The sequence below is a fragment of the Ascaphus truei genome, chromosome 12 (genome assembly GCF_040206685.1).
Source record: "Ascaphus truei isolate aAscTru1 chromosome 12, aAscTru1.hap1, whole genome shotgun sequence".
In the NCBI taxonomy this organism is placed as follows: Eukaryota; Metazoa; Chordata; class Amphibia; order Anura; family Ascaphidae; genus Ascaphus; species Ascaphus truei.
Window position 1 is genome coordinate 48,553,406 of NC_134494.1, and position 13,075 is coordinate 48,566,480.

Genomic DNA, 13,075 nt, shown 5'->3' on the forward strand with positions numbered 1-13,075 from the left:
TACTCTGAGGAGCTTACAGTCTAATTGGTAGGTAGGGAGAACGTACAGAGACAGTAGGAGGGAGTTCTGGTAAGTGCGTCTGCAGGGGGCTAAGCTTTATATCATGTGTCCAGTATTATCCACAGTGCTATTCATATGTTTGTTTAAGCAAGTGTGTCTTAAGGTGTGTCTTAAAGGTGGATAGAGTGGGTGCTAGTCGGGTATTGAGGGGAAGGGCATTCCAGAGGTGTGGGGCAGTCAGTGAAAAAGATTTAAGGCGGAAGAGGGCTTTAGATACAAAGGGGTAGAAAGAAGACATCCTTGAGAAGAATGCAAGAGTCGGGATGGTGTATAACGAGAAATAAGGGCTGAGATGTAAGGCGGGGCAGAAGAGTGCAAAGCTTTAAAAGTGAGGAGGAGAATCGAGTGTGAGATGTGGGATTTGATCGGAAGCCAGGATAGGGATTTCAGGAGGGGACATGCGAGACAGATTTAGGAAAGAGCAGAGCGATTCTGGCAGCAGTGTTTAGCATAGATTGTAGGGGAGATAGGTGAGAGGCAGGGAGGCCGGACAGCAGGAGGTTACAGTAATCAAGACGGGAGAGAAAGAGGGCCTGAGTCAGAGTTTTAGCAGTTGAGCAAGAGAGGAATGGGCGTATCTTAGTGATATTGCGGAGGAAAAAGCGACAGGTTTTAGAAATGTTTTGAATGTGAGAGGAGAATGTGAGAGAGGAGTCCAGTGTGACCCCTAAGCAGCGTGCTTGGGCTACTGGGTGAATGACTGTACTTCCAACAGTAATGTGGAAGGAGGTAGTAGGGCCAGATGTGGGAGGAAGTATGAGGAGTTCAGTTTTTGCCATGTTGAGTTTATGGTGACGGAGGGCCATCCAGGATGATATAGCAGAGAGACATTCAGTAACTTTGGTTTGTACAGCAGGTGTAAGGTCAGGTGTTGAAAAGTAAATTTGTGTGTCGTCAGCATAGAGGTGATACTTAAACCCAAGAGATGTTATTAGGTCACCTAGAGAGAGTGTGTACAGAGAAAAGTGAAGAGGTCCCAGGACAGAGCCCTGGGGTACCCCCACAGAGAGATCAATAGAGGAGGAGGTGATGTTAGCAGAAGAGACACTGAAAGTACGATGGGAGAGGTAAGAGGAGATCCAGGATAGAGGTTTGTTCCGAATACCAAGAGTATGGAGAATGTGAAGGAGAAGAGGGTGGTCCACGGTGTCAAATGCTGCGGAGAGGTTGAGTAATATGAGCAGAGTGTAATGACCTCTGTCTTTGGCAGCATGGAGGTCATCAGTTATTTTAGTGAGGGCTGTTTCCGTGGAGTGAGCAGTGCGGAAGCCAGATTGTAGAGGGTCTAGGAAAGAATAGGTGTTGAGAAAATGAAGCAAGCGAGAGAATACAAGACGTTCAAGGAGTTTAGAGGCAAAAGGCAGGAGGGAGACAGGTCGATAGTTAGACGGACAGGTAGGGTCAAGCTTGCTGTTTTTGAGTAATGGTATAACTGTTGCAAGTTTGAAGGAGGAGGGAAAGGTACCAGAGTAGAGGGAGGAGTTAAAAATGTGTGTGAGCGTAGGGATTATAGTAGGACCAAGAGGTTTTAGGAGATGGGAGGGAATGGGGTCAAGAGGGCAAGTGGTAGAGGAAGAAGAGGAGATCAACAGTGATACATCCTCCTCTGAGACCATGGAAAAAGAGTCAAGGAAGGCAGGAGGAGAGTTAGGAAGAGGTGTAGGGTGGGAGGAAGAAACAGACGGGATGTTCTGACGTATGGATTCCACCTTTTCCTTAAAATAGTCAGCAAAGTCCTGAGTGGAGATGGAGGAAGAAGAGGCAGCTGAGGGTGGTTTGAGTAGAGCATCAAAGACAGAGAAGAGTCGGCGTGGGTTAGACTTGTGCATGTTGATTAGTGCAGAAAAGTAGGCTTGTTTAACTTGCGACAGGGCAGAGTTGAGAGAGGATATCATTAATTTGTATGTAGCAGTAATTATAAACTGCACAGTTCTGTAAGGCTATAAGCAAAAGCAGAACTGGATTCCTTACATGGCCATCGTGGGTGCCTGGCAGTGGTGAGTGCAAGATGTATTTATTTTATTAATTCTGTTTCTTGTATTTGAAATGGGCAAATGCATTATTATCCATTTATGGATAATAGTAATTTTGAACCAATGTAAAGGGGTTTTGGCTGGACACCACAATATAATAAATACATACAGTTTACCGGTGCTGCTGGTTCAAGGAAGTACCTGCCAGGCAAATTCCAATTTACACTGAGGAAAAAAGAGAGATCCAGCGCTCCACGGATTTTAAGATAAATGAATTTATTGTGCCACACGACGTTTCGACCAACAGGTCTTTTTCAAGTGATTAGGCATACTCAAATAAGGATCTACCCAGTATATATACCCTCCAACATTAATCAAACAAGTGAAAACAAGTGAAAACATTTACATAATCACCCCAGCTGCTCCCAATCTGCTTCCCCCGATCAGTGCTACCTTCATGCATAGCCATAACAGTCCATGAGAGTTCATTTCCGGTTCCTGTGTCCATTTCCGGTCTGTGCGTCACTGGAACTATTTTAATGCTGATGAGTATCAATGTGTCTGTGTATCAGTGTATGTGTACATACTCCGTGTGCATCAGTGAGTTTGTATATGTGGAATGTGTGTTCGTGAATTGGTGCCTTTGGAATACACAGTATCAGGTGTTGGCATTATCAGTCTGATAAAGTTATTATAGTTACATAGGGCCTCATGCAGTAAGCACCGAAAAGCCGTTTTTCGCCATTTTCTGGCCAATAATGCCTCTCCGATTCAATAAGCGCCGATAAGCTGCCAAAAAACACAAAAATCCGGCATTTTTTCTTGTCGAAAAAAATTATCGGTAGCCGGGTGCCGATAAGCCACTTTTCGGCACTCATCGCCACTTTTTGAAAACCGCTCAATTCTAGTAGCCCTGATCAGCTTTTCGCTGCTGATCGCCACTCTAGAATTGAGATTTTTATGCCAATCCGTCCCGCCAACTAAAGTTGGCAAGTTGGTGCTGGAGAAGCATCTGCAAGGGCTTCACTTAGAAAAAAATCAGGCCTTTTTCCTGCCTGGGATTGGAGTCGGGGGTCTCTGGAGCTGTTACCTATTAATACCAGCATCGGAGCCCCCCGGCATGCATCCGAGGCAGGAAAAATGCATTTACAGCCCACTTCATTACTTTAGCAGCTAACCGCTAAGGAAATGAAGGGGTTAAATACCCGTGCCAGGTTTATTGTGGGTAGCGGGGGTGGATGAAGGGGGTGTTTGGCCCTTGTTGCTTGTTTAGGGCTTGCGGGGGGGTTGCGGGTGCACTTAACCCCTTCACGACCATAGCGGTTAATACCGCTGCGGTCATGAAGGGGTTAACCCCTCCCGCTACCCACCCGCAAGCCCTAAACAGCTACCAAGGGCCAAATACCCCCTTCACCCACCGTTAGGGATAATAACCACTTCACCAACCCCCGCTGCCCACAATAAAAAAACTACACACTACAGCCCCACAATAAATAAATAAATATATATATATATGAAAAAAAAAGAAAGAAAAAACAGGCGCACACCCAGTGCATTAACATAATAAACATTGTATTCAAAGAACATAAAATCGATCAAATGCCCACTCACAAAGGTACAGCAATAAAAAGCATGTATGAGATTGGCTCTCATGTGCCAGCAACTCGGCTGCGAGGGCAACAAGCCAATAACATGCCGAGTTTGAACCCCTGCCGAGAGTGCCTTTTCAATGCTTACTGCATCGAGCCCATAGTTACATAGTTACATAGTAAATGAGGTTGAAAAAATACATGTCCATGTATACCTTTCCTTTCTAAAGAGATGTCCAACCTTTTCTTGAACATATCTATTGTATCTGCCATCACAGTCTCCATGGGTAATGAATTCCACATTTTAAGTGCCATTTCTGTAAAGAACCCTTTCCTTTGTTGCGAGTGAAATCTCCTTTCCACCAACCTTAAGGGATGGCCCCGAGTCCTTTGTACTGCCCTTGGGATGAATAATTATTTTGAAAGCTCCTTGTACTTTTTCTAACGTAGACAAATCTAATTTACAGTAGCTAGCCTCTCCTCATGTTAGATTGTCCATCCCCTTTATTCATTTGTTGCTCTTCTCTGCACTCTCTGGTTCCATAATGTCTTTTCTAAAGGACTGATTCCCCAATTTGTACTCCATATTCAAGATGTGGTCTTACTAATGCTTTATAAAGGGGCATAATTATGTTTACTTCCCTTCTATCCATTGCCCATTTAATGCAAGATTAGATCTTGTTTGCCTTTGCAGCTCTTAAGGATTGTGAAGACATTTCATTTAAATGGGGTATTCAAAGGACCCGAAGTAGCCTTTCCGAAAACTCCCACTCAGATTAATGTGAGTTTGGGGCTTATTTAATAAACCCCTAACTATAAATGTAGTATGGTTCTTTGCATAATTTATTTTGAATAAGACGAGCATCTTCTGCATCAGTGAACTATTTGGGGAGTATTTTTAGGAGGGTATTGTGACACTGTATTGTATGGGACTGACCCAAGTTCTATGCATGGGTTTCTTTACCCCTTTCTTTAGCGTAAACAAAAACACCATCAGGTCTGAAGTGATGATAACCTCCCTATGTTCTGTGTCAAATGTAAGGAAACCCGATTGCAGAATATTACTCACAGATATTACAAGTACCTTATGTCTTTTGCTATAAGGCACCTTCCTGAGATTTAAGTCAGTGGGCTGTCCTCCATCGCACAAAGGTGTCTTGTAGCAAAATACTTTTTAGCATGGACCTAAACGTTAACCTTCTTTACAAGGATGATCTCTTTTTACAGACACTCCATTCGTTTTCTTCGGCACTTTCTGGCGTTTGATTTTGCAGTCAATGAAATTAATGAGAATATGAATATCTTACCCAACATTACTCTGGGATATGAAATAAGTGACTCTTGTCATATGGATCTGGCAGCAGTGGAGGGGACCATGCGAGTTTCCTCACAGAGGAGAACCATCTATCCTAACTATAACTGTCACAAGAATGGAACTGTTGTGGCTATCATCGGACATCTGCTATCTTCCCCATCTCAGGCAATTTCAACTCTACTTCAAGTATACAGGTACCCACAGGTAAGAGATATATGTATTTTTAAAAAAATGGATTTATATATTAAAACATTTTTTTTATTTAATTGAAAAGTTTCCCACAATAGCAATTTCCAAAACTTCCCACTGATACCAAAAGAGATCTTGGGAATGTTTCAAGAAAATTGCATTCTACATTGCTTTTCTTGATTCTCGCAGTGATATGAGAAGTTGAGAGGTTTGCCCAACACATGTGAGGTCAGCTCGTCCAAGAGGTCTTCACTCACTATCTTCCACATACCTAGGGAGAGGTGAGTGTGAGTGTGAGTGTGTATGGGAAAATGTAGCACCAAAATGAATATAATATTATAGATCAATTCTATATTCAATATTAAATCCTAAATGCAAGATAATGTAATTCAATAAACAAATCTAAATGTAGCCCTGTTTCCTAGTAAATACAATACGCTACCAATGCTGTGTAACTTGTTGGCTCGCAGGGCCTGAGCCTCTGCCACGGAGAGCCTGGGGCACGCGTAGGAATATTGATAACCTCTTACTTGGTGCAGCGCCTCCACCTGCGATGGCTCCCACCAGAGGGGGAGTGGTTCCTTGCAGGACAATTAGATATCAATACACACACAGCATGTAAAATAAGCAATGACTTTACTAACGCAACCATAAGTATGCATATAATCAACAGGTGTCCCTCCCTAGAGGAGACACTAACTACTGCGTCTCGCAGGACGCTACCCCCTTCACCGGGTGATCCCACCCCGTGTCTAATACCCACACTCAGTGTCTTCCCACCCTCAAGTGAGATATGTGTGTGTGACTGCGCAGCCACTATGTCCTGATATATGGTATAGTTGGTGCACTTGATGATGTTACCTACCGGGCACTCCAGTGCCCGGGTCTGCCAAGGAACTTCACAAAGGATCAGACGACGGGTGAATGGCAGGACTACCTTCCGGGGCGATCACACCCGGTCGGCTGCTGCTGCGGCTGTGAAGGTCTGAGCCCAAACCTCTGGCAGGATAATGCCTCTGTCTCTGTGATTATAGTTCTCCGAGCACACTAAAGGAGACTGTAACCTATCTAAGGGCCGGTCCCTGCTTCCGCTCCACTCTACGGGGACTCAGGGCCTAACTGGGCCGGGGTATGTGGCCTAGTGTAGGGGCTACTGGCCTCCCCACACGTAGAGCTCCTTCTCCTTCCACTTCCTGCTCCGTTCTGACAAGCGTGCTCCCCTGCGCGACCTCTAACCCTCCTTCCGATATCCTGGCCGCCCTATAGGCTCCCTGGCGTCACCTGGTCTCACTATGCCTGCTGGGACTCGTAGTTCCGTGCCCTCCACTCTATAGGAGCCGCTCCTCTTTCGCGGGCTTTGCAACCTCTGGCCGTGCATGCGCGACCTCTGCTCCATCGCCACCTCCACGGCCCGCTGCGCTTGCGCGAGCACCCAACATGGCGACGCCCTGATCGCTCGGACAACTGCGGAGCCTCCGGTATGTCGGAGCGCTCCCTGCACTCGCTGCAACCTTCCCTGCGCATACAGCGATAGGGGTGAGTCTGGGGGGCCTGGCTACATAAATAAAAAATGAATAGAACAGACAATGTTCAATTATAGCAGAAGAATTCTGTAGTAGGGTGTAGGTAGCTTTCAGAGGGATGAACCACATCCAGATAGAAATCTAAAAACGAAAAAGGGAGAGAGTGCACAGCCCATTGCGTAAAAATGTTTACACATTTAATAAAAGAGTAGGGAGGGGGGGAAATAAGATCACTCACAAACGGAGAATAAAAATAAATCAAGCATTCTTTCTTTTAGTAAATGTGTAAACTTTTTTACGCTATGGGCTACTGTATACTGTATATATATATATATATATATATATTATATATGTATATATATGTAAATATATATATAGCATCTGTAAATATTACTGTATGTTCATTTGTATGTCTTAGACAGGTCTGCAACCCTGTCTTTCACCATTATTGTCCAGCACACAGCACTTCCACTGCAGCAAGGGATTCTGGGAAATGACATGCTTTTGTCTCAAGCTCATATTACACGAGCAACCCTTAAGCCAATGCATGCTGCTATAAACACAGCTTTTAAGCATAGGCTGGGGTGATATGCAAAGCCAGTAAACCCACTCACAGACATGTTTCAACCTTGATAGGTATTATGGGTATCATCAGTGTGAGGTTGATTGCTGGCTATGCTGGCTTGAGACTAAGAAAAGGTGGCACTGTGTGCTCATTTGCATGTCATTTCCCCAAATCCCTTGCTGCAGTGGAAGTGCTGTGTGCTGGGTGATAATGGTGAAAGACAGAGTTGCAGACCTTTCCAAGACATGCAAATGAACATACAGTAATATTTACAGTTGCTATATGCTTTACTGTGAAGGGGTTTTGTCACTTTTTTTACCCACCATAACCTTAATAAGTGTGGTGAATACCTACTCTTAATCTCAAACCAGCAGAGCCAGCAACCAACCTCACACTGATGATACCCATCAAGGTTCAAATATGTCTGTGAGTGGGTTTACTGGCTTTGCATCTCACCCCAGCCTATGCTTAAAAGCTGTGCTTATAGCAGCATGGATTGGCTTAAGGGGTGCTCGTGTAATATGAGCTTGAGACAAAAGGTGGCACTGTGTGCTCATTTGCATGTCATTTCCCAGAATCCTTTGCTGCAGTGGAAGTGCTGTGTGCTGGGCGATAAGGGTGAAAGACAGGGTTGCAGACCTGTCTAAGACATGCAAATTTAACTCTGTTCATTTAACACCGACTAACCTTAAAACTTGCCCCACAAATCAAGCATCCCAATAGCCTGCACTCATGGCTATTGTCCCACAGTCCCTTTTACCACCCATTGTGGGCAAGCACTGCCATCTACAGCACTTATTCCCTCACATGCTGTCTCTGTAAGTTTCCCCTCAAACCTCTTAAATTGTAAGCACTTCGGGGCAGGGATTTCCTTTCCCATTGTCTGATTTTTGCTGCACGTATTGTATTTTTAAAATTCCCTGTGCTGTATTCTTTGTGAAGCGCTGAGTACACTTTTGGCGCTATATAAATAAAGACATACAATACAATGCAAATGAACATACAGTAATATTTACAGTTGCTATATGCTTTACTGTGGAGGGGTTTGTCACTTTTTTTACCCACCATAACCTTAAGAAGTGTGGTATATACATGTATATATATACTGTATATATATATGTATATGTAGATGACCTAATTTGGAGAAACTATTGATTAAAGAGATCAAAATCGAATGGAATATATTTACATTAGAACAATATGTGGAACATAATAGGATTCCAAGAGGTCTAAGGATTTTCAAGGATCCAACATTGGACCTTGGACATTGGACATTGGAGATCATACCTATATGGAAAATTGGAATAAAATATTGGATCAGGCATCATTTAATCTAATGAAGTTACTGATGGAACATAGGAAAATAAGTCTCACAGCAATAGCCATTGATATAAACGCAATACAAAGGAAATTAGAAGATTTCCAAGAGATGGAAGACTTTAAAGAAATTGAGAAAAAAGTTAAAATAAAACAGATGGAGTCGAGAAAGATACAATTTTGTTGAAACAAAAAAAGTTTAGAAGGGATAAAGAAGATTACGAGACAAAAAGTTATAGAAATTGGAAACAAAATAGACCAGAAAAAAGAGAGTCAGAAAGTTTCAAACCTTCTGCTAATGTACCCGGACATCAAAATGTAAACCAATCCAAATATCATAACCCTAAAAAACACTATCAACCGTCTAGAGAGTATCAGAATAAATACACTAATGACAGGGTTAGACATGAATCAGGGAGTTACAGGAATTGTAAAATAGTTGGAGAAGTTATGGGAAAAAAGATCACCATAGAAATACATATCAGAATAAACCAAATGAAAGAGATGAGGTGTTTGGAGATGCTCAACCCTACACTTCTTCTTTTTTTAGAGAGGAGAGGGAAAAACAGAACAGAGGAAATAGAGAGGAGTGGGAAACAACTAGATACACGCAAAACGACCACAGAAAAGAAGCAGGGAAAGCCAACAAAAAGAGGAAAAAGAGGAGGAATACAAACCTCAAAAAAAAAACCAGCAGATAGAAAAGAAACAAATAGTGATGGGATTTTCAATTTAAGTAATGTGGTATTGACTTCAGAACAGACAAAAGTCCTGAAAAGAGGTTTGGCCTTTGCGCCTACAAATAAAATTAACACATTTAATACCTACTGATATAGGAAAATGCGCAAGGAATTTAACACTAAAAAAGTACTTTTTCAAGCAAAATGTCACTTATGAGAGGGAAAATACGTCTAATAGTCACTACCAAATTCAAACATACAACATGTAGAAATAATTCGGTTTTTTTATCCAAGCTATCTGAAAAGTGGCCAAATAGACGCTTTCAGTAAAATTGTATAGCCTGGCCTTCGGCAGCCATGTATTCTTCTGGGCCTTTCCTCTGTCAGTCCTGTTAGAACAGGCAGTGGAAAGGTTAATTCCTTCAGTTGGCCTGTTTTGCATTTCAGCTCGGAGTATGTAGCAATGTTCAGGGGCAGACCTAAGCAACATTTGAATGTGTTAATCCAAAGGGTGGATATGGGTTGGACATCCCCTGATGTGTGTGTGAGCCAATCGGTATCCAGTATCTAATGCTGGGTTGCGGCCTCCGGAGGAGCTCCGTGCAGTGGGCGTCGGCGAGGTGAGGAGCGGGGGGGGGGCTTAATGCTGGGTTGCGGCCTCCGGAGGAGCTCCGTGCAGTGGGCGTCGGCGAGGTGAGGAGCGGGGGGGGGGCTTAATGCTGGGTTGCGGCCTCCGGAGGAGCTCCGTGCAGTGGGCGGCGGCGAGGTGAGGAGCGGGAGGGTTAATGCTGTGTTGCGGGCTCTGGAGGAGCTCCGTGCGGTGGGCGTTGGCGAGGTGATGAGCGGGGGGGGGGGGGGGGGGGTTGGGGAGGTTTATGGTGTTGCGATGTTGTTTGGGTGGGGGGGGGGGAGTTAATGCTGTGTCGGTAGGCCTGGAGCAGACTGCGATGTGGGCTGGGGGGTTGGGGGTGGTGTTTTTAAGAGGCGGTGTGTGGATGTGATCGTGCGGTGTATGTTTGCAGTGGTGAAATAAATATTTATCGAGGTAAGAGTCTGTACCTGATTGGTAGCAGGTGGTCAGGGTTTTCTCTGTTGAGAGTTGTGAAGCGTGGTCCCAAAAAAGTTTCAAATGTCTCAGAGGTGCAAATGTCTCAGAGCAGTGAGGGTTAGGTGCTGCGATTCCCAAAGCTCAGTGAGGGGTGGGAGAGTGTGTCAGTGGTGTAGCTCAGTGAGGGTTATCACGGTGTGGCAGTGGTGTTGGCCGCAGACCAATGAGAGGTGTGCGGGGGCGGGCATGGTGCGGGGGCGGGCATGGCCAACCAATGAGAGGTGTGCGGGGGCAGGCATGTGCGGGGGGCGGGCATGGCCTGAGGTGGAGTGACAGGCCAAAGGTGCAATGCGATTGTCTCGGACATCCAGACAGGCATACAGTGCTTTCAATTATATATTATAAGATATGCTGTCTGCACACCTATGCTAAATAAAGATCCACAGAAAAGATGCTGCTGTGTGTGTCCCTGTTCCTGTGTCTGGAGAATGGAGTGTCAGTGGGGGTCTCTCCTCTGGAGACCCCAGAAGATCCCTGCTGGCTGAAGGCGCTGTGCACCCTGAGAGAACAAGGTAACTTGTCCCACACCTCCTGTCCCTGTCCTGGGTTCTCCCCACAACACCGCAGAGCCCTCAGCCCTCCTATTTACCAGCAGGTCACAGCACCAAAACCTCTCAGAGTGACCAGAAGGAGTGTACCCCCCAAATCTCATGTTGGGTTGGGTACCATAGAAGGGTTACACTTGTACAAGAGGATATTGAAAAACGAAACAGTACAAGATACCCTTAAAACATGACAAAATGAGAGATTACAGCCATGCAGGAACTATCAAAAATTGAAACCATTGTAATAAAATCAGCTGATAAGGGGGGAGGAGTGGTTGTCCTTAATAGATCAGACTACAACAAGGAAGCTTTTAGGTTATTGAATGACACACAGACCTATATAAAATTGGAGAATAATCCAACATCTACTTTTCAAAAATCACTCCTAGAATTACTAAACAGAGGATTGAATGAGGGGATCCTCAATGAATTTGAATGGGACTATTTGAATATAGAGACACCAAAGATCCCCATATTCTATTATCTTCCAAAACGACATAAGGACATCATAAACCAGCCCGGAAGACCGATAGTTTTGGGAATTAAGTCACTGACATGAAATTTATCAGGTTATATAGATCAATTTCTTAAGGAACCAGTTACTAAGCTCTATGTGAAAGACACAATTCATGTATTAAACATTCTAGGACAATTGAAATGGGAATCAAACTACATCTTAGTTTCATGCGATGTATCATCGCTGTATACAGTAATTGACCTTAAACAGTGCTGTATAGCGGTTCAAGAAAATCTTATTAGATCAGGAGAATTGGAATTGGACCAGATCAGATTTATTGTGGATAGCATCCAATTCATTCTATCTCACAACTATTTTTGGTTCGGAGAACAATATTTCCTGCAGAAAAGGGGAACTGCCATGGGTTTCATGTTTGCGCCGAATTATGCCAATATATTCATGGGTAAATGGGAAGATGAATATATTTGGTCGGGGAATGAGTTTGGCGCAGACTTGGTACAGTGGCATAGATACATTGACGACATCCTCTTTGTCTGGGAGGGAGTATGGAAGGACTTGAGATTTTCCTTTCTAATTTAAATAATAACCCTTACAATTTGCAGTTCACTACACAGATGACTACACAAAGGAAATTACATTTTTAGATTTGCATATCTACATAGCTGAGGGTTGTGTGGGAACAAAGACTCATATCAAACAAGTAGATTGTAACAACTTTCTGGAGGCAGATAGTAGACACTTGGATAATTGGTTGAACAATATCCCATTAGGACAGCTACAAAGATTAAAAAGAAACTATACACAAGATCAAGCGAAAAATATGATGAAAAAAATTAAAGAGAGAAAATATAAGACATCTATTGTGGATAAGGCATATGAAAAAGTTTTAGAAGTGGAGAGAACCACTCTAATAACACACAAAGAAAATATTCCAATTGCAAATAATGAAATACACACTGTATCAGTTCCTTTCATAACACAGTTTAATAGCTCCTCGGTACAAATAAGAAAAATAATAAATAAACATTGGGATATCCTACTTAAGGATCCCATTCTTCAGAAAATTATCCAAAAAACAAACAAAAGTGATTTTCATAAAGGTCCCAAACTTAAAACAGAGAATAGTGCGAAGCTGTTTTAAAAATGAAATAGTGAAAAGACATGATGTGACCCAAGGCTTCTTTAAATGTTTAAAGTGCAAAGGATGTAGATTAAACAGTCATTCTATGAAAGCTTGTAAATCTGTACAATCTATGGTTACACAAGACGTTTTTGAAATCGGTAACTTCATTGACTGTAATTCAGATCATGTTATATATGTGTAGCCCTCTTATCCCCAACCTAAGTGAGATTGGGGTGGGTAGGTGTATCTGACTACTTATCAGTGTGGTGCGATACCTGTTTGGCAACAAGGAGAGCTGAGCTTCCGCCACGGGGAACCTGGGGTATGTACTTACACTCGGTGCAGCGCCTCCACTGATGAGGGATCCCAACGGGGTGGGAGTGTGCCCTCACCAGAACAACCATACAGTAAATGCACACCGTGTGAATAAACAGTATTTACTGAGCCTGAACAATAACTCCAATGAAACGCTCTTTGCATAACCTCAATACATCATATGAACAACAGTGCATCAACCTGAATGCATACCATACCCACACCCACATGTCCATCATCACATTCCCCTCAGTCCCTTGAGTGTCCACAACAATAAAGACCAGTGTGAGTGTGA

General features: G+C 43.5%; 1 protein-coding gene across 1 annotated transcript in view; it reads left to right on the forward strand.

Moving 5' to 3' along the window:
* The window catches only part of LOC142464235 (vomeronasal type-2 receptor 26-like), a 55,904-nt gene that overhangs the window by 4,579 nt on the left and 38,250 nt on the right, over window positions 1–13,075 (forward strand). Inside the window, exon 2 of the mRNA XM_075567641.1 lies at window positions 4,850–5,141. Coding sequence (XP_075423756.1) covers window positions 4,850–5,141 — 292 coding nt within the window. The remainder of the gene's footprint in view (window positions 1–4,849; window positions 5,142–13,075) is intronic.